The sequence below is a fragment of the Chiloscyllium plagiosum genome, unplaced genomic scaffold (genome assembly GCF_037043375.1).
Source record: "Chiloscyllium plagiosum isolate Xiang-an unplaced genomic scaffold, Cpla_swu_hap1 HiC_scaffold_24, whole genome shotgun sequence".
NCBI classification, from domain to species: Eukaryota; Metazoa; Chordata; class Chondrichthyes; order Orectolobiformes; family Hemiscylliidae; genus Chiloscyllium; species Chiloscyllium plagiosum.
The window spans coordinates 62,654,622-62,675,397 of NW_028270162.1; the positions used below are offsets into that span (position 1 = coordinate 62,654,622).

At 40.3% G+C, this 20,776-nt stretch overlaps 1 protein-coding gene across 6 annotated transcripts in view; it reads left to right on the forward strand.

The window, feature by feature from the left end:
• specc1la (sperm antigen with calponin homology and coiled-coil domains 1-like a) overlaps positions 1-20,776 on the forward strand; it is a 332,469-nt gene that overhangs the window by 170,318 nt on the left and 141,375 nt on the right. For 4 of the 6 annotated variants that reach the window (XM_088000258.1, XM_088000260.1, XM_088000263.1 and 1 more), the window contains exons 10-11: positions 1,602-1,692; positions 16,024-16,113. In XM_088000258.1, the coding sequence (XP_087856384.1) occupies positions 1,602-1,692; positions 16,024-16,113 (181 nt within the window). The remainder of the gene's footprint in view (positions 1-1,601; positions 1,693-16,023; positions 16,114-20,776) is intronic. The other 2 variants (XM_088000259.1, XM_088000262.1) reach the window with 1 other exon arrangement.

The window sequence follows — 20,776 nt, forward strand, 5'->3', positions numbered from 1 at the left end:
AGTTTTTTTACTCCGTTGTAATTTTAAAATTCAACTCATACCACAAACATGGGAGTGGAAAGATCAGTGAGGACTGATTCAGTCATAATTTTCAAAAGGAAAACTTGCACGGCTGGGGAAACAACAAAGTTGAGTGGTTAATTGTTTAGCTCTGTTAAAGTACCAGTACTAGTACAAAAGGATGAATGGCCTTTTTTTTCTGTACCGTGGAGCCCTGTTACAATCATATACATCTTGGTGAAAGGATTGGTTCAGCTGTTGGTATAACTGGTACAGACATGGGTTAATGTGAAGCATTATTTGCAAATCAGGTTTTAGATTAATTATGTCCATTACTTCAAAGTAATTGCTTCAGTGACATTTAGCAGCAACACTAGTACAGACTAAAAAGACACCATTAATCCTTGCTTCGTGCTAAGTTCAACTGATGCACTGATGAGCAATATTCCCTCTAAGGTATGTGGCTGCACAACAACCTGATGTTGGCATGTCAGCCTCTCTCTAAATTAAAGTGCGTGCATCACTGCACAAAGATTTCAGTGCCCATGCATGTTAATCAGCCATGCCCCGAAGAAGAAGAAGTTGGAGGGTACTTTGCTGATGATTCTCTGATCTAACCCAACACTTCCACGTTTGACCCGGGTGCTGTCTGTATTTGTGAAATTGCTTGGCCAGCATGAATGTTTAATGAACAGCAATTTCTTTCAACTAAATATTGGAAAAGCCAAAACTATAACATTTGGCCCCTGTCACAAATTTAGTTCCTTACCACTGTTTCTATGCTTGGTAGTTTGGGGCTAAATGTTGGGCTAAACTTCTGTTTTTTCCCTTGACCCCAAGATGATCTCTAGACCATATCTGCATAGTCCTCAAGATGGCTTGCCTTGAGGTAACTCTAACCTTGCCATACCTTTACCAAAACTAACACTCTCCTGATCAATCTTCCACCTATCTTGTTCAGCCATGAATACAGTGCTCACTGATATGCAGTGACCAGTTGTCCTAAAACATTGTTTAGTTAGAGCCCCTAGGCTGAATAACAATGGAGGAGACTGGCAGGACTGGTTGGGAGTTTCAGGTTAGTGATGTGTTTGCAGCGGAGGTTTTTGAATGTAGCAATTCATTTGTAGTTTTGGAATATCCTTTCCCTTTTTCTTTTCACACATTGAGGCATTTACACCCTGTGTTCCACAACAGGTACCTGGCCTCTGACATTCCCTTTTGGATCACTGGGAGGTGTTAAATGTGTCCAGAGTAACTTGCCTGTTCTTTTTATAAAAGGAACACCTTATCATTGCTCACTAACATTCTTGGGTAAGCTACTGGAGCAAAAGTATTTTGTGTCTGAGCTCTATATGCTGCAGTGGACTGATGCACCCATGTGTACTGCTAGGGCTCACCACAGTATTTCCAGACATTTCTGTTTTTATTCTTGATTGTTTTGCGATTTGTATTGTTTGACTCAAATTTCAGTGTACAAATGACTAAAACAGAAGAGCAGACTGTACCTGAAGTATTTAAGCAAGTCATCCATATTTTTACTCAATTCAGTGTCCAGAATCAAGTGGCAAAGTTTGAAGGTACATGTTGTGTTTTCACAGAGACATTCCATCAGTGGGCCAATATCAACACCAAAGACTCTGTCAACTCTAACAGACAAGAGACCAAGCTACACTGAAATTTCTGTTCCAGGTGAGTCAACTCTTGGTTTTGGAAAGTAGTACACAATTTTAAAGAATGTATCTTCCAATTTACTTGTAAATGCTGGGCCTTTAAATGAGCTTGTTGGTGTTGTTAGCCTTTCAAAAGGTTGAAGATTTGTATCGATCAGCCATTGAGGCGATAGGAGTGTCTTGACACACTACTTCCACTACACCACATGTCACAACATATATAAAAGTACTTATCCCAGTTACCAAGCTGACCAGTTAGATGCTTTGTCAGATTTTAAAAATCAATGTTACTCAACCAGGTGTTCCTTCTAGTAGAAGCACTCTTATTGGTTATTACCAAAATAAAACATATGCAGTCAGTAATGTAGAAGTATAAATGCTCGTTCCTTCTACATATCTCCAAACCACGCAAGAAAGCACACTAACACACTTGCTCTTCAGAAAAGGAGGAAAATCAAATTTCTCTGCAGAGATTGGCCTTCAGCAAAAAGAACAGTAGTTTATTCTTGAAGACAAAAGGAGTGAAGACAAAAGGCATAACGTGTTCTGGATGTGTTGCTCTAATGTTTCAGTACATGTGGTCAAGTCACTAATCACAAACTGTTGTCTCTGAAGTCTTGCGACCACAGCTTGCTCAAGAAATGCAATCGTAAGATATTTCCTCAATCGCTTTTATGAAAGGACAAGTAAATTTTACCAATCAACAGGAGGATTGCATTTTAAGAAATGAGACTGATCAGCTCGGAATCTTGTTCTTAGCAAGCTTTCCTCCAACTCACCATCTTATTAGCAACCTTCCATGAAATTGAACCAAATCCTCAAAGTAGTTAGTGTTCAAAACAGCAAAGTAAACAATTGTCACTAGTCATGTGATTTACAAGAAGCTTTGTTTATGAAGAACTTACAATGTCCGTGATTTATTTTGAGAAGCCATTTTGAGGTATTTCCAAAAATGATGAAATAAATTTATTTTGCACAGTGGGTTAAAGCTTAAGTCTCCAAGCACAATTAAATATAGACCATCTTTGTAACACAGTATGTAAGATAACTGAAATACAATCAGGCATATGTCAAATGCAGTGTTCAAACTGCCAACCTCAAAATCCTGTAATTAACTCAGAATTCTGATTCTAAGTTTGAGAACATTGAGTTCCCACTAGTTGCGTTTTCTCTCTGTCCTATACTTTGAGTTCACTTCTATAACAAAAACTTTTATGTGCACCTCTTTTAAACCAAATTTAAATTCTCAAATTGGACTGTTCATTGAATTATTAATCCTATGAAACTATACTCTGTTGACATTTGCCTTGCCATTGTATCCACTGATTTGTTTACTCACCAAATTCCTGTAGTATCTTCCTTTATTGATGATTTAACATATCCTGTCTGATGGTGCTGTATTAGAACGTATCATTGGAGGTGATGGAGTAGCTATATTCCAGATGATCCAAGTTCTTCTCTTCTGTTATGTATTCTTGAAGATGTTAGACCAATTTATGGCGAGTGATAGTAAAATAACCTATCCACTGAGATGGCGATAGTAAGGACTGCAGATGCTGAAAGTCAGAGTCGATAAAATGTAGAGCTGGAAAGGGACACAGTATCAGAGGATCAGGAAAGTCAGTGTTTTGCGTCAGGAACCTTCAGCAGGAGATGTTTCTTTTTTGGAAATGAATGCTTTGTATTATGTATACTAGCTCCCATTTTTCCCGTTTACTATTCATTAGATATTTATTAAAAAACGACTACCTGTCACTGCTAACAGTCCCTGTAGACCATCATGTCTCCTATGATCCTGAACCTTTTGTATAATCACCACTAGATGTTTGTACCTGAACGGTAACGATTCAATATCTCTAACAAAGCAATTTATTTAATCTAACATTACCTTTCACTTTGCTGCCACTCTTCACTATAGAAGATACTGTTAATATATTTATTTATAACTAAATAATGACATGAAAAACTGCAATGGAGCCAGAACCTTTTGTATACCCATTCAGTGACAGTTGAATAGCAATTTAATAAGACAGCTGCATTCTTGTGGTGAATGAACATTAGTCCCCAGTGTAACAGAGTTTTTAATCCCAGTGGAGATGTGCTGTCTCAACTCAAGCCAAATGGAAATCATCCATTAGTTTTCAACTAGGTATATCATCTTAAATATTACACTAGCAATGCACATTCAGGTAATATGCTTCATTTGACTTTGAATTATTACACTGAAACAAAACTGCACAGCTTGAGGAAGTAAGTTTTTTTTTATCGAATGTTATCGAATACAGTTGGCATTCTTTGTTGATTTCCTTTGATACCCGCACATCCTAACAGACATACGAACAAGGAGCAAGAGTAAGCCATTTGATTCTTCTCCGCTGCTCTGCCTTTCAGTAAGATCATGGCTGATCTGATTTTTAACCTCAACTCTACATTTTTGCATATTCCTTAATCAATAATTTATCGACCTCAGCTTTAAAAATATTTAAGGTTCTGCATCCACTGCCTCTTGCGGAAAAAAAATTCCAAAAGCACTCAAACTTCTAAGAAAAAAGAGGTTCATCACTTGTGTTTTAAATGGCAGCCCCTTATTTTTAAACAATGACCTCCAGTTCTAGATTCATCCATAAAAGGAAATATCCTTTCTGCATCCATCCAGTCAAGCCCCCTTAGGACCGTTTATGTATCGATTAAGTTATCTCTGACACTTCCAAGCTTCAGAGGATACAGATTAGCCTGTCTAACATTTCCTTAAAAGGCAATCCACTCAGGTATAGTGTATATGTGTGGTACAGATCTTGAAGCTTTGCTTTAATGATCTCTGCACTATACCACTATGCTAAAAAATCAGGTTTGGCCTTTGCCAAATTCTGAAACTCTTTCCAGTCCTTTTCAGTTCCCTAGAGTATTCATGTATGTCATTGTTATTACACCATGGAAGGAAGCCATTCACTCTTTAAGTCCATGCTGACTCTGTAAAACAACCCAATCAATGACAGAATGGTTATAGCCCAGAAAGAGACTATTTGGCCCATTGTGTTTATACTACAGACACTCCAAAAGAGCAGGAAACCAGTCCAAATATTTCCAGTTATAATTTCATATCGGTGGGGCCACTCTTGTGAATCTTTCCTCCACTTTAATTTACCCTAAAGTGCAGGGTCCTGAATGGAAACAGTACTTTATAACTGGCACGGTGGCTCAGTGGTAAGCAGAGCTGCCTCACAGCGCCAGGAACCCATGTTCGATTCTAGCCTTGGGTGACTGTGTGGCATTTGCATGTCTGCGTGGGTTTCTTCCAGGTGCTCTAGTTTCCTCCCGCAATCCAAAGATGTACACTTTAGGTTAATTGGCTGTGCTAAATTGCCCATAGTGTTCGGGGATGTGTAAGTTAGGTGCATTAGTCAGGGGTAAACGTAATGTGTTTGGGTGGGATACTGTTCGGAGGGTCGGTTTGGACTTGTTGGGCCGACTTGTTTCCACATTGTAAGGATTCTAAGATTTTGGGACCAAAACAGCATTTTCCGGTCCTTATTCTGTTGCTGATGGGAATAGCTCTTCTTTGTTTACCTTATCCAAACCTACCATAATCTTGTATACTTCTATCAAATCTCCTTTCATCTTCTTCAACAGCCAGAGTTTCTCTTCTAGCTAAATTCTCGTGTCCCTGGAACCATCCATTAAATCTCCTCTGCAACCTTTTCAAGGAATCTCACATTTTTAACATGCAGTGACCACAACTGAAAACAATACTCTAGTTGTAGCAGAAACAGATATTTATCGAGGTTTATAACTCAGCATAATTCTAAAATACTACAGATGGCTAAAACAGAAAAAGCTGGAAATGCTAAGCAGGATTGGCAGCAGCTATGGAGAGAGAAACAAAGTTAATATCAGGTTGTCACTTTTCACCAGAACCTCAGCATAACTTTAGTGCTTGGGAATTGAATAGCTCTGTTAGTGAAGCCCAATATCTCAAGTACTGTCCCAAAATGTCCTGTCACCTTCAGAGGTTGTAGAAAATTCTATGTCAAAAATCACTGGCCCAAGCATTGAACTTCAGGAACACACTTTCCTTTTCCCAGTGTGAAAAACAGCCCTTTGTCACAATTCACTGTTTTCTGAATTTAAAGCCAACTTTTTTTTTAAACAAAGCTAACACTGACCTCTCATTCCATCTATTTCAATTCTTTTAACCAGTCTTTTATATGCTATTTTGTCAAATGCTTTCTTAAAATCCATATAGTCAACATCAACTGTATTACCTTCATCAACCTTCTCCATTATGTCGACAAAAAGTTTAATTAAATTAGGAGAGTAAAGTCTGTCTTAGAAAGTTGTATTCGTATGAGTATAGTATCCTGTACTGCAAGAGGTTGTATTTAATTTGTATGTTACTAGTTCGATTGTGGCTGAAGTGTGGTATCTAATTATAGGCATCACACTTTAGAAAGGGTGCAAATGGGAGAGGTACAGAAAAGATTTAAAAGATTGATTCCAGGGAGAAGGAACTTTGGGTATGAAAATTCATTGGAGAGTTCAAGTTTTTCTCCCCATTGGACAAGAGAAGGCAAAGCGGAGATTTTCTAAGAGATAATCAAAATCAGGAGGGGTCTGGGTGGATTGGATACAGTTAAACTCTTCTCTTTGATGGAAGGATCAATGATAAGAGGGCACAGATTTAAAGTAATTAACAAAAGAAATCAAAGTGATGTGAAGAAAAACGTGTTCAGGTGGTTAGGAGCTGGAAAGCACTGCCTTACATTGTGGTGGAAGGAGACTTAACCGAGACTTTCAAGAGGAGTTAGACTTTAGATTAGATTAGATTCGCTACAGTGTGGAAACAGGCCCTTCAGTCCAACCAGTCCACACTGACCCTCCGAAGAGTAACCCACCCTGACCCATTTCCCTCTGACTAATGCACCTAACACTATGGGCAGTTTAGCATGGCCAATTCACCTGACGTACACATCTTTGGACTGTGGGAGGAACCCCACGCAGGCACAGGGAGAATGTGAAAACTCCACACAGACAGTCGCCCGAGGCTGGAATCAAACCTGGGACTCTGGTGCTGAGAGGCAGCAGTGCTGACCACTGAGCCACTGTGCCAACTTAACTACAAAGGAAAAATATAGATTAATATCAAGTGAGTTCGCATTTAAAGAATGACATGATGCAGACAGTTAAAAATCACACAACATCAGATTATAGTCCAACAGCTTTATTTAGAAACACTAACTTTTGGAGCACTGCTCCTTCATCAGGTGGTTGTGGAGTATAAGATTGTAAGACACAGAACCTGGAGCTTGGGTTCATGCCACATTACAGGTGACCTCATTACACGCACATACACACATGCGCACGCACATTCCTCCAGAACTGTGCTGTCCTCCAGACCCATACACTCATACAGACCCTCTCTCATACACTGACACATACACTTCCACACTCAAACACGCACCCTCTCACAAACTTATACCCCTTTACACTGACACTCACACATATAACCCCTCACCTCCCTCCAAGGCCCCAAAGGAAACTTCCATATCCGCCACAAATTCACCTGCACCTCCACACACATCACCTATTGCATCCTCTGCACCCGATGTGGCCTCCTCTATATTGGGGAGACAGGCCGCCTACTTGCGGAGTGTTTCAGAGAACACCTCTGGGACACCCGGACCAACCAATCCAATTAACACTTCAACTCCCCCTCCCACTCCACCAAGGATATGCAGGTCTTTGGACTCCTCCATCGCCAGACCACAACAACATGACGGTTGGAGGAAGAGCGCCTCATCTTCCGCCTAGGAACCCTCCAACCACAAGGGATGAACTCGGATTTCACCAATTTCCCCATCCCCCACCTTGTCTCAGTCAAATCCATCAAACTCAGCACCACCTCCCTAACCTGCAATCTTCTTCCTGACGTCTCCGCCCCCACCCCAGTCTGACCTATCACCCTCACCTTGACCTCTTTCCACCTATCGCTTTTCCAACGCCCCTCCCCCAAGTCCCTCCTCCCTACCTTTTATCTTAGCCTGCTGGACACACTTTCCTCATTCCTGAAGAAGGGCTTATGCCCGAAACGTCGATTCTCCTGTTCCCTGGATGCTGCCTGACCTGCTGCGCTGTTCCAGCAACAAAATTTTCAGCTCACACACATATACACACTCTCACAGACACTCATACCCCCTCCGCCCCACACACACACACGCACACACACGTTTGTGGGGTGACTTCGTACTTGCAGAATTACATTCTACTTTGCTCAAAAACTGCATGAATCCACATAAGATTCTGTAAATCCGTTTTTTAGATTAGAATCAGTCTGACCATTGTGGCGCACGCAGTCTCACACAGGGCACCTCACCTTCAATGCATTATCTGGGCTGACATGACACCAGTTGTTAAAAGTTCACTTGAGAATGTAACTTAAAAAGTGTTGCGACTTAACAAATGAAAGAACTGAAACCAACATGGTATTCTAAAAGATGAGAGACTTAACAAATAACCCAGGTCTTTTTCAATGTATAATTTCAGTTACATCATACTGTAAACTTTTGCTATAGATTCTGTGTCTTACACTCTTATACTCCGCAACCACCTGATGAAGGAGCAGCGCTCCGAAAGGTACTGCTTCCAAATAAACCTGTTGGACTATAGCCTGGTGTTGTGTGATTTTTAACTTTGTACACCCCAGTCCAACACCGGCATCTCCAAATCATGACGCAGACATGATTACCAACTGGCCTCCTGCACCACAAAAATTCTTTAATTCTGTACACTCTCCTTTAGCAACACACAGTAAAAGAATGGAACTCAAAAATGCTTCTTACAAAAAAAAGTCCTTTGATTTCATTTCCTAATCATCATCTTCACCAACAAAGCCATGGACACCCTTACCCATTCTCAGACCGCTGCTAGATGTGTCACAAAGTGGTTCAGTAATAGTGGCTCAGTGGGATCTCTTCTTTGCCCTCACCACCTCATTGTAGATTATCTGTACACCACATCCTGCATTTGAGACTGTTGAGGATGACAACTGGGACGGGAATCCTATGGCAAATTTGTAGCACTTTGTGAATGTGCAAGTTGAAAATATGATTTCAGGTAGCACTCCATGGCTGATCTACTGCATCACCGAGCAGGTATTTTTCCCTGCTGCTGTTGAGACACTGGAGAATCACCAAAACTTGAATAAGAGCAGATTCACAGTGCTCTTTGTAAATCATCTGATTTGTTCATAACCCAAAAGTAGTCCATGACACAAGAATTAGGAAGAACAGAGTTTTGCAACAGCAAAGTATGGTACTTGAAAACATTGAAAAGCATTAGGTAGACTGGAGAATTGCATATGTTACACACTTGTTTAAGGAGGAGCTAGACTGCTTCTTTGGCATATGTCGCAAAATTTTAAACTTTAATACAAGTGCTTTTACCCAGGCCACCTCACCACTTAGATTAGATTAGATTACTTACAGTCTGGAAACAGGCCCTTCGGCCTAACAAGTCCACACCGCCCTGCCGAAGAGCAACCCACCCATACCTCTACATTTACCCCTTACCTAACACTACGGGCAATTTAGCATGGCCAGTTCACCTGACCTGCACATCTTTGGACTGTGGGAGGAAACCGGAGCACCCGGAGGAAACCCACGCAGACACGGGGAGAATGTGCAAACTCCACACAGACAGTCGCCTGAGGCGGGAATTGAACCTGGGTCTCTGGCGCTGTGAGGCAGCAGTGCTAACCACTGTGCCGCCCATAAACTATTCATCTGCACTTGTACTGATTCTGAACTTGGACCAACATAATCCCACTTTTGTCTCAGTGGAATTTTTTTCTTCCTTAAACGAACAAGGTTGCAGGTGATTTTTCTCTTGAGGCTGAATGGTTCCTGTTTGTACATGATTGTCAAGCTTCTATTAAACATTGATGTGGCATTGTCAAAGGTTATTTTAACCTTGATAAACTTATTTTTATGATATCAATTCTTTCATCCTTCTCTGCTTTGGCATCAACTAAGGTGAGACCTGTCGAATTGGGGCATTTTGCTCATGCTAATGGATCCAAAGTTATCGTGAATTCAACTGTAAGAGAAATTCTACACTTGGGGTTTTTGAAATGAGATTCAGCTTATCACTATCTTGAAAGAATATCATTAGCCTTCTCTGTGCTTAAGGATTGACAATTTATAGCATTAGTTGGAATAAACACCTGAAAAGTAAAGTGACAGGAATCCATTTGCCTTTACTGTGGTTATGCACAGATGAAATAAAACAATCTCAAGCATTGTTTTGAGCGTATTAGTTGCAGGTGTCTTATTTAAGATTTATGCACAAAGCAGTTTCACATAACACTTACAATACTAGTAGTCAACTTTTGAAAGCTGCATTTACTGGTAATGTACTGATGACACTCCATGGGTAGAATCTTCCCAGCCCCTGAACAATATGTGTACTGGCAAGAAAATTTCAAAAATCTGATGAGATGTTCAGTGACAATTGGGTTAAAAAAGTTGCATAATGCAACTAAATCCTGAAGTCAAGATGGATTTTCATTGTGAGCAGCAAGAGGCCTGTTAGCATGAATTATCATCCGCCTCATCACCTAATCTTATCTTTTGATATGCAGGTTCCCATTCCCACCAGATAGAATTAGGTGATGAGAATTCTTGACATGAAAGTCTGAGCAGATGCTTGCTGACTCCAGCTCACTGCCTGCTCTCTCTCGATTTCCATCTTTTCTCACAATAAAAATGTCCCAAGCTTCCAGTTGCCTACCACTTTCACATGCCACCGTGTTCCCATGTCAACAGTTCTCCCAGTGCTGTTGCAGTGCTGCAGCAAGAAACACCATCTCATCTTCTGCCTAGACACCTTACAACCTTCAGGATTCAACATCCAAGTTCAATCATTTCAGAGCATTGATACTCTCTTCCTTGTCAATTATCTGTTCCACAATCTTAGGTCCAGACATGATATAGGTTGCTTTAGTACAGCCATCTCATTTTCAATACTAATGGTACCCATTATCTAGTTTCTCTTCCCTGGCCTACTATCAGCTATCCCTTTATCTACTGATCATTTCTCTCTCTCTGTCTCATCTCTCTCTGTCTCAGCTTTCTGTCTCTCTGCCTCGGTGCGCGCGTGCGGTGCTCTTTTTCGGCTCTCTGTCCACCCACCTGCTGACTCCTTTCCTTCCAATGCTGAAATCAGCATAAATATCAACTTTACCTTTATGCTTCTAGTTCTGAAGAGGGGTCACATGACACATCTTAGATCGGTCCAGAAGATTCAGTCACTTGGGATCCATGGTGAGGTGTTAAGTTGGATAAGAAAAATTGACTTGCTCACAGAAGATGGAGAGTAGTTGTGGATAGGTGTTTTTATGACTAGAGGTCTGTGACCAATAGTGTTCTGCAGCAATCAGTACTGTTGTTTGTATTACGTGTAATATAAATGATTGAATGAAAATATATGCAGTCTAAGTTTGCAGACAACATGAAAATTGGTGGAGTTGTGGATAATGAGGAAGGTTGTCAAAGAAAACAGCAAGTTATAAATCAGTTAGAAAATTGGGTGGAGAAATGGCAGATGGAGTTTAATCTGGAAAAATGTGAGGTTTAGGAGGTCAAACGCAAGAGGAAAGTTACAAGTTAATGGTTGGATCCTGGGAAGCATTGATATCCAAGTCTTGAGGTCCAAGTCAGTTGCTCCCTGAAAGTGACCACCCAAGTGGATAAGATGGTAAAGAAAGCATATGACATGCCTGCCTTCCATCAGTTGGTGCATTGTGCATAAGAGTTGGCAAGTCTTTTAATAAGTTAGGCCATATTTGGAGTATGGTGTGCAGTTCTGGTGACTAGACTGTTGTAAGGTTGTGGCAACTTTGGAGAGCGTGCAGAAGTCATTTGATACCTCAACAAATGAGTCAGCAGGATAACGATGTGACTCGAAGTGGGTCCACCTGTAAAGCATGTAAGACAACACTTTTTATTGTCCCTCTCTACATGCGACAGTAATAAATCAAATCAAAACAAATCTTAACAGTACCGAGCAGAGGAGCACATGAGGAATATAACCTCAGTTTTGCCCTGCTGATCATTTAAAAGAATTCTACTTGAGTATGCCCCTAAAGAGTTGGCTTATCTGCATTGAAATTTATTTTATTACCGTCCTGACATAAACCAAGGGAAAGAGTACCTTAATGACTACTGATGCTTAATAGACGAGGCTTCTTTTAAGGTGAACAGTTGTTAATCTCAACCATTTCACCTTTTCAAAACGTTTGCACCAAGTTTGTGTTTTTGCGCAAGGGAAAATATTCCTCATTTCATTCTCAGCTACAGCAATGTTTAGTGCCACGACTTTGTGAGTATTTGAAGTAAATCAGAAATGGGAATGAACTATGAAAATCCTGATGAAGTAATTGCCCGACATTGAACACATTATCCCATTAATAAGAAAAAAGGGAGAAACTACTTCTGTGCTGTTTATTTAGGGATGACAATCAACCACTGGGTAAAGAAGACGGACACAATAGTTTCCCTGCTCCTCCTTAAATAGCCATGGAATCTTGTGCAGCCATCTGAGGGGGTAAATAGTATCTGTTTCATCCAAAACACAGCCCCTTCAATAATACAATATTCCCTCAGAATTGTGTTAGAATATCAGCCGAAATTTCCTGAAGTGAGTCTCAATCCACAACCTTCTATCTCTAACTTCCCCAGCTGACACAAAGGCAATTGAAAAGAATATTGCAGGTTGAATTCATTAAAAATAAAGCTTTGCATTTATATAGCACTTTTCACAATTCTCAGAAGTCCCAAATTGCTTTACAGCCAATGAAGTGCTTTTAACATGGAGTCATTATTGTAATGTAGGAAACATAGTGATGATTTTGCTTACAAGATTGCTGCCACGTTGTGTGTTTACCTCTTATATCTATCAAAGAAACTGCGAGTCGACTCTTAATAATAATAAATGGTAATATTTATTTAGTTGACACAATATTATAATAATAAAATATTCTACAAACTGTCAATTTACACTGTAAATCTAATCAAATATAATGCACTTTAACGTAACTCTGGATGATCCTATGCCACCACACTAGATCTTGGCCTTAATCCACATGGTGATGATTGACTGGTCTTCTCCCGGTAGTCCCAAGGGACTCAGTCATTGGTCTCAAGTTATCGCCCCTGAGGGTGGTGTTGCAGTGATTCTCATACTCAAGTCTTTGCTCCTTTTGAGTGGGTCTTCGATGTATACCAATAGATTGATCAGGACTCAATCACCCTGATTGATCAGATCCAGCCAGGCATTGACGTGTTGATGGCAGAGTGGTCCTTAGGCATCCATTCCTGAAGGTGTTGGGAACACGCAGGTCAGGTGTGAGGTCACTCTTTCCAAATAAGAGTGTGAGGCGCCCCTGTGTCTGGTAAACAGCTTGATGTTTCTGATTGTCCTGGGGATGGTGTTCAGGTCAATCCATTCAGTTCAATTTCAAGTGTATATTGTATTGCTTGCAGCTGCTGAGTCAGTTGTAAACTGTCTGTAGCTGCAGCCTGTCTGTATTGTGCAGCACGTTTATTCTAGAATCTTTAAGCACAGTCACTTTTGGCCAAGGCTTGTCTCGATCTCCCAGTATGCCTTATTTATTGTCCATTTATCATAAGTCCATCATTTTGAGCAGCCGACCAGTCACAGTCCTTCCTCTTGATCCTGAACAGCAAGTCTAATGGATCACATTATCACAGATCAATTTCCATGTGGTGATTACGTGATCATCTCGGCTCAAGCAAAGCTCAACATACACTTGAACAGGGGCCTCTTGAGGAAGGACTTACGCCTAAAACATCAACTCTCCTACCTCTCGGAATCTGCCTGACCTGCTGTGCTTTTCCAGCCCCACACTTGCTGAGTACAAATGAACCAATATTCTGGAATAATTTTCTACAAAAAACGTGATAAACTAATATTTACTAGGCTAAACAAATATGTACAAAGTCGCTATAGCATTTAATAAGCTCGAGGAAAATGTGAATTGAGTGAGGTCTCCAGGTTCAGTCTTTGTGACAGTTCTTTTTTCCACTGGGCAAGTTTTACAATGAGGATGGTGAGGCAACCAGGATTAACAACACAGACAGATGTGACCTAGGAATGGATCTGTAAGTTGGAGCCCCACTCCCAGAAATCCTCCCACCAAGTCATAACTTTAATCTAACTTCCCCTTGTGATGATGATGCTCCTTTAACAAAATTATGTTGCCCTTAGTTTTTTTTTCAGGTGGTCATAAAAACACCGGTTCTGAAAAGTCTGGGGTTGGATGGGTTTTAGGGCCAATTTGATTATAGCTAACAGGTACTGCCTCAGTCAAAAGGATTCCAAGTTTAAAACAAAACACTTCTACAATGAAAGGGGAGTGGGCAGTTCTCCCAGCTTGGTTTTTCTCTGTCGTCCTACTCTAGATTTTGCTTTAATCGACATGGCATTGATCATCTGGTCTTCTCCCGGTAGTCCCACTCTTCAGTGGTTGGTCTCAAGGTACCACTCCTGAGGGCAATTCTTATACTCAGGAGTCTTTGCTCCTTTTGGGAGGGTCTTCAATGTCTAGCAATAGATTGATCAGGGCTCCAATCACCCTGATCAATCAGACCCAACCAGGCATTGACATGTCGATGGCACAGTGGACTTTGGGCTTCCATTCCTGGAGATGTTGGGAGCACGCAGGGTCAGGGAGCCCTTTCCAAATAAGGGCGCAAGGTGTCCCTGTGACTGGTAAACAACGTTTGATTGTCCTGGCAATGGCATTCAGCTTAATCCATTCAATTCACATTCAGATGTGTTTTGTATTGTCTGCAGCTGTAATTGTAAGCTGTCTGTCTGTAGCTGCAGCCTGTCTGGATTGTGCAGCATGTTTATTCTAGAGTCTTTGAGCACAGTCACTTTTGGCCAAGGCTTGTCTCAATCTCCCAGCATGCCTCATTTATTGTCCATTTATCATAAATCCATCATTTTGAGTGGCCCATCCGGCCACGCCACACACAACATGATGCTAAATAATCTGGTTGTGGTATTGATTGAGGGAACATGTGGAGAACTCATTTTCTCTTCTTTGACGCAGTGTCATGATACTTGAATGTGGAGACAGGGCCTCTGTTTAATGACTTACCAAAATCAGCATCTCTGACAAAGTTGCACACTCTCAGTATTGCAATGTCAGCCTTGAGGTTTGTGCTTGAGCCCTGTCGTGGAAATCTAACTGGGCACCATTTGACTTAGAGGTGAGAGTGGTACCCACAGTTGTCATCATGATAAGCTACAGTAGCAAGAGGTCCAACATTGGATATTCAAAAAAATTGGACAAATACAAAACATAAGCTGTTGGAGGTGATCAGATGTTCAGTTAAAAAAAAACTGTCAACGCATAACCGAGTCATCCAGCTCTGGAACAGAGGGGACCCTGTGTGTGCCAAGTGCACAGCCTCTTCCCACTCTCCTCACTGATGACTTTGTACAGACAATTTTGCAGAACATCGAAGAGAGAGGATCCTGTGATATGTATGCACTTCTTTGGAAAAATGTAGCAACTTTCACAGTTTGCATTGGAATGGCATGAAAGTGGAGCACCATAAGGAGCAGGACTATAGTTAAAGCTACAACAGAGTTATTTGGCAAAGCAGTCACCTAAGTGGAATTTACTGTCTACAGTGTAGTGTAGAATGAAGCCAAATCATAAATGCTAGATTGGAGAAAACGCTATCACTTGGGAAATGTCTGTTCGTTCAGAGTGGTAATAATAATGTAACTCCGTGGTTTAAGAAGCCAGGAAGTTATAGGTCTTTAATGCTATTATTAGTTTTGGCTCAGTTATTGTAGTCTGTTTTTACAGAATGAGTAACTGATCATCTGTAGAAATTAGAGGGTCATCGTGAATCTACAAGGAAAATTTGAATCTAACAAATCTAAATGACCGCTTTTCCAAGAGGTAACTACATTTCTATGAATGCAGTTTATAATAACTTCCAGAAGGTGCTCAAAGTTTCAAACTAGAGACTGTTAGAATTAAAACCAATGAAATTATAGACAAATTATTGACCTGAGCAGATTGTTGTCCAGATAGTAGAACACAGAGTCGGGATAATAGAATTGGAAAGAAATGACTAATGGTGTTCTAACAGAATCAGTGCTTTGCCTTTAACTATTCACTATATTTCCTAATGATTGAGAAAACATAATAGATAGCAAGAAGTTTGTCAGCAGCTTATATTTCTCTCTTATTGTAGTATTTTATTGGCTTCAGTTGCCTTGTAACACTTTGTTCTCCACATTTACCTTGCAGCAGATCACTTACTGAGATCTTCCTCTGCAAACCGATCTCCTGCATCATTACAACGAGTTCAGACCATTGACTCTGCAAAGTCCATGTCAGGTGAGTGACATCAGAAGTTCAGATGATTTTCTGCCTGGTTGATTCATTCACAAGGCTTAAAAACTTCTGGAGATTCAACTCTCGTTTCACACTCGGTGCCCACCATGGAATCTCATGAAATTTACTTTCAACTTGTAATTATATAATGCCTTTAATGCACTAAAATGTCCCAAGGTGTTTCACAGAGGCATAATCAGTCAGTCATTGGAAACTGAATTGCCAAACATGCTGCACAGATATCATTGGGAAATTACAGATTCCTATCAATTTTATGGATGCTGAAGTGCTTTTGATAACATGCTGAGACTGTATAAAAGTCTGTTGCAATTACTGCCAGAATGAACCACACAGTTCGCACGAAGAGAATTCTATTCAACCGCTGGTTCCGACTTGATTCACCTAATGGGGCCAGTTCCTTTCAAGATGGAATGTATTAGAAAATCAAGAATTTGGGGCACCAGATAAACATTACTGATGTTTAACCAATTCTAAGTATATCATTCGTAGGACAGATCACCATACACGAACTCTCCTGGTTCAAGCATTGAATCAATTTGCTGGTTAATCACCCACATAATCTCACATATCTGGAGCAGGTGGGACTTGAACCCAAACCTTCAACTTGAACTACAAACCTGTTAACCTTACGTCAGTATTAGGGAAATGCAAGAATCTATAATAAACTGTGGGATGATAAATATCTGTTTGATAATGATCTGATTTAACATGGTGTACATGGGTTTGCAAGTGGAGAATCATGCTTAGGGAACTTGTTGCAGCTTTTGAAGATGTTGCTGACAATCGATAAAGGAGAGCTGATGGACATGGTATACTTGAATTTTCAGAAGATTTTTGATAATGCTGGCCAGAAAGGTTAACGAACATGGGATAAGAGATAATGTACAGGCATGACTTAGTGATTGGCTAACCGACAGAAAACAGGGAATAAACAGATCATTTTCACATTGGCAGACTGAGACTACTCATTGATTTGGATGTGGAAACCAAATGTAATATTTCCAAATTTGCAGAGGGAACAAAGCTAAGTGAAAATGAAAATTGTGAGGAAGACGTAAAGCAGCTTCAGGAGGATTTCAGCAGGCTCAGTGAATGGGCAAGAGTATAGCAGATAGAACATAATGTAGAAAAAGATTAAGTTATCCACTTTAGTAGTTGAGCAAATATGCAGTGTCATTCTTAAATGGTAAGATGTTGGAAAGTGTAGACATTCAAAGGAAACTAGATGTCCTTGTTGACAGCCCTTGAAGGTTAACATAATGGATACAGCAAATTATTATGAAAACTAGCAGAGTATTAACGTTTATCACAAAAGATTTGAGTGTAGGAGTAATGAAGTATTGCCATACTCTCTGCCCCTATATTTGTTTTTAATAACCTCAGTTGAACCCTCCTCTCTAAGTAGCATAAATCCTTGTGACCAAGCCTTTTCAGTAGGATCCTGGTCCCAGACCAATTCATTTGGACAACAAAACAAAAGAACTGCAGATGCTGGAAATCTAAAACAAAAACCTAATTGCCAGAAAATCTCAGCCAGTCTGTCAGCATCTGTGGAGAGAAATCAGTTAACATTTTGGGTCCAGTGACCCTTCCTCAGAGCACTTTATGTGGAGCCTGTCCTGATGTTACAGTACCTTGCCAGTGCCTCACGAAATGGAACCGCTGTTTCCCATTCCACTCCTCGAGCCACATGTTTACCTCTCCTAATCTCCTTGCTGGTTTGCGGCTGGCTCAGATAATAATCCAGAAATTGCAAGCCTTTGAGGTCCTGTTTTTAAATTTTTTTCCCTTCATTCCTGCTATTCCCCAAATCATTGCCTCTTACCTGATAGTTAGAACATAACTGTGATGCAACCATTCCCCATGCAAGTTAAGAGCTAAGTTGCTCCAAAATGAGATCAGGATCACCTTCATCCAGGACAGTGGAAATTTGAAAATTACACAATTTGTTACTGTTCGTTCTTATACAGTTTGTCATGGTAATAACCACATGACAATAATATCATAAAAATCATCACTGATTGTAAAGCTGGAGGAAGCGAGAATATTACAACCGTACATGAAATGACACTTGCAGATTAAAAGTTGTCATCAATAAAACTAAAGTAATCATGGTCAAGACATGAGACTCCATTGTAGATGGAGGTGCAAAATGTTATTGTACAGTTTGTAGAGCAAACAGTTTTGATTTTGCTAGTAAATATTAAGATGGATTTTTACCTTCTGTGTTGAATACTGTTTGCCCTTTGTGATAGTTTGGAATTCATTTGCAGCTAGGTTGATGCATCCCTGAATTGTAACACACAGTTGGCTTTACAAGTCATTTGTGTCGAGTAGTTGTCAGTCCCTCGCACACAAGCAGGATATATGTCATTTTAACTCTTGCCTTCAGCATGTGGGATGGGTTGTAATTGATACAGTGGTTGTTAAAATTTAGTTCCAGTGAGTCAACGGAATTTAGTGGTCATTTAGAACTGTAAATATCATACTTTGTTTAATTGTTGTTGCAAAGTTGGACAGGGTAATTGTAGATTGGGAGGCAGAAAGTTAGAAGTTGGTGTTTGTAAAATTGTAAAATGGGGCAAGTGTTGCGTAGTTCCTTTAAATGATGATGTTTTTTTCTGTGCTTAGAGATTTAAATTGATCACTGTAAGTAGCAACTTAAAAATTTGCAATTGCATAGAGAGCCCAAACTGAAACATTTGTCTCAAAAGGCCAAGCAGCAGTTCGAAGCTTTTGAATTTAGCCAATCAATTTGGACCAGGCACCGAGATACTAAAAACATATTAAATTTAAATCTGATGGTTTTGACAACATCCTATTGTAAAAATATTGATATGTCATCAAGAGTCTAGAAGAAGGGGATAGTTGGACAAAGACCCCAGAGCTAGCTGCCATCTGCCAGAGCTCAAGCTCTTAGCTCTGCCCTCAGCCCTCAAGAGAGAGAATCTCTGGCTCTTACAGCCTTGTCTATGTCTTCGAGAAAGCACCAGTTAAATAGCAACAGTAGCAACAACGGAAAAGACATTCCTTTCGTAAGAAACAACGGAGAAGGCATTCCTGACAGAAGAATCAACAGAGAAGGCATAGAAAGTTCCAGAAAACATGTAACCTGACTGCAATTTTGAGAGACTGAATTCTGGTTTTTTAAAATAATTTATTGAAATTGTTTTGTTTACAAAATTAGAAAGTTACAGAAACACAAAAATACAGCATAATGTCAAAAGCAACAATAAACGCTAAACCAACTACTATACTACTCTACAAAAGAAATCAAAACTACACTTATTACAAATCAATAAATAAATAAATAACACTGCTCAGCACAACAAGACCATAGCCCTCAGCCATCAAGAGCATCAATTATTAAACCCACATTTGTTCAAAATTCTTCCTATCAGACCAAACCATCATGGCTAGACAAAAGCCCGAATCAAAATGGCGGACAGATCTTCCAAGTAATTCAAAAAGCACTGCCATGTCTTGTAAAAGTTATTTGTTTTCTGGTGCGCCATATTTGTAGGAAAGTCTAAAGGAACGTGTTCCATAATTAACTTATGCCACCCCGACAGACCCGGGGGTTCTTAGACACCCAATATATCAGAATGTTCTTCCTCGAACAAAAAGTGAGAATGTTAAAAAACTTTTTCCCATGTACATCTAAGTGAAGTAATTTCAGCAGACTCAGGAGCAGAGAGACCTGGTCCACCTTGACTTCAGTCCCAAGACCCTCCCTATTACACCTGCCATGGTGCTCCAATACGCATGGAGCCTGTGGCAGGACCACAAACAATGAGTGAGGATACTCGGATTTATTTTACATTTGGGGCACATTGAAGATGCTCCCTGCTTAAATTTCGCAAGATGATCTGAGGCCAGTTGAGCCCTATTAAGAATCTTTAACTGCGTAGCACGGGTCCTATTACATATCAAAATCCTCTTCGCATTCTCACGAATGTACTCCCAAGTTTCCCAAGTGATCTCAACTCCTAACTCTCGCTCCCAGACCTCACATAGACGCTCAGTGTCACCCGAGGAACCTCCCTCCAACAAATGATAGAGAGTACTCACTGAAAGAGTGCTCTTAGCCTGATGCACTGTCTTTTCTGTATCAGATCTATAACACTCTGTCAAAAGCGTGGTCTCCTTTCAGATAAAATCTGAAAGAAACAGAAAAGGTCTCTACTCGACGATCCATTTTTTCCGAGTTATTTGATCAAACGCCATCTATGTTTCACGCTCAAACAGATTACCCAAACAAGAGTCTCCCCATCCACGCAAAGTTTAAACCTGGGATCCATGTTCCTATCAACTATGGGAGTAAGAAAAAATGTTTTAGACAAATTACTTTCCATCTGCCTCATTGCCCTCCATGATTTGAGTGTTAGTAACCATTGGATTACAGTAGTGTTCAGCAACTGTCCTTATTTTGTCGAATAACAACAAGTTGATAAGAGGGCACTTTGTCTGGGAGGCCTCAGTGTCCAACCATGTTGATGACGAGTCCCCACAGGCCCAAACACTTACAAAAGATAGGAGGGAGCTCAGTTGATATCATCGAATGTCCAGGAGGTCCACTCCTCCAATTCCCTGGGGCAATTGCAGTTTTGCAAGCTTAAAAAGGGCTGCATCTAACACCAAATAA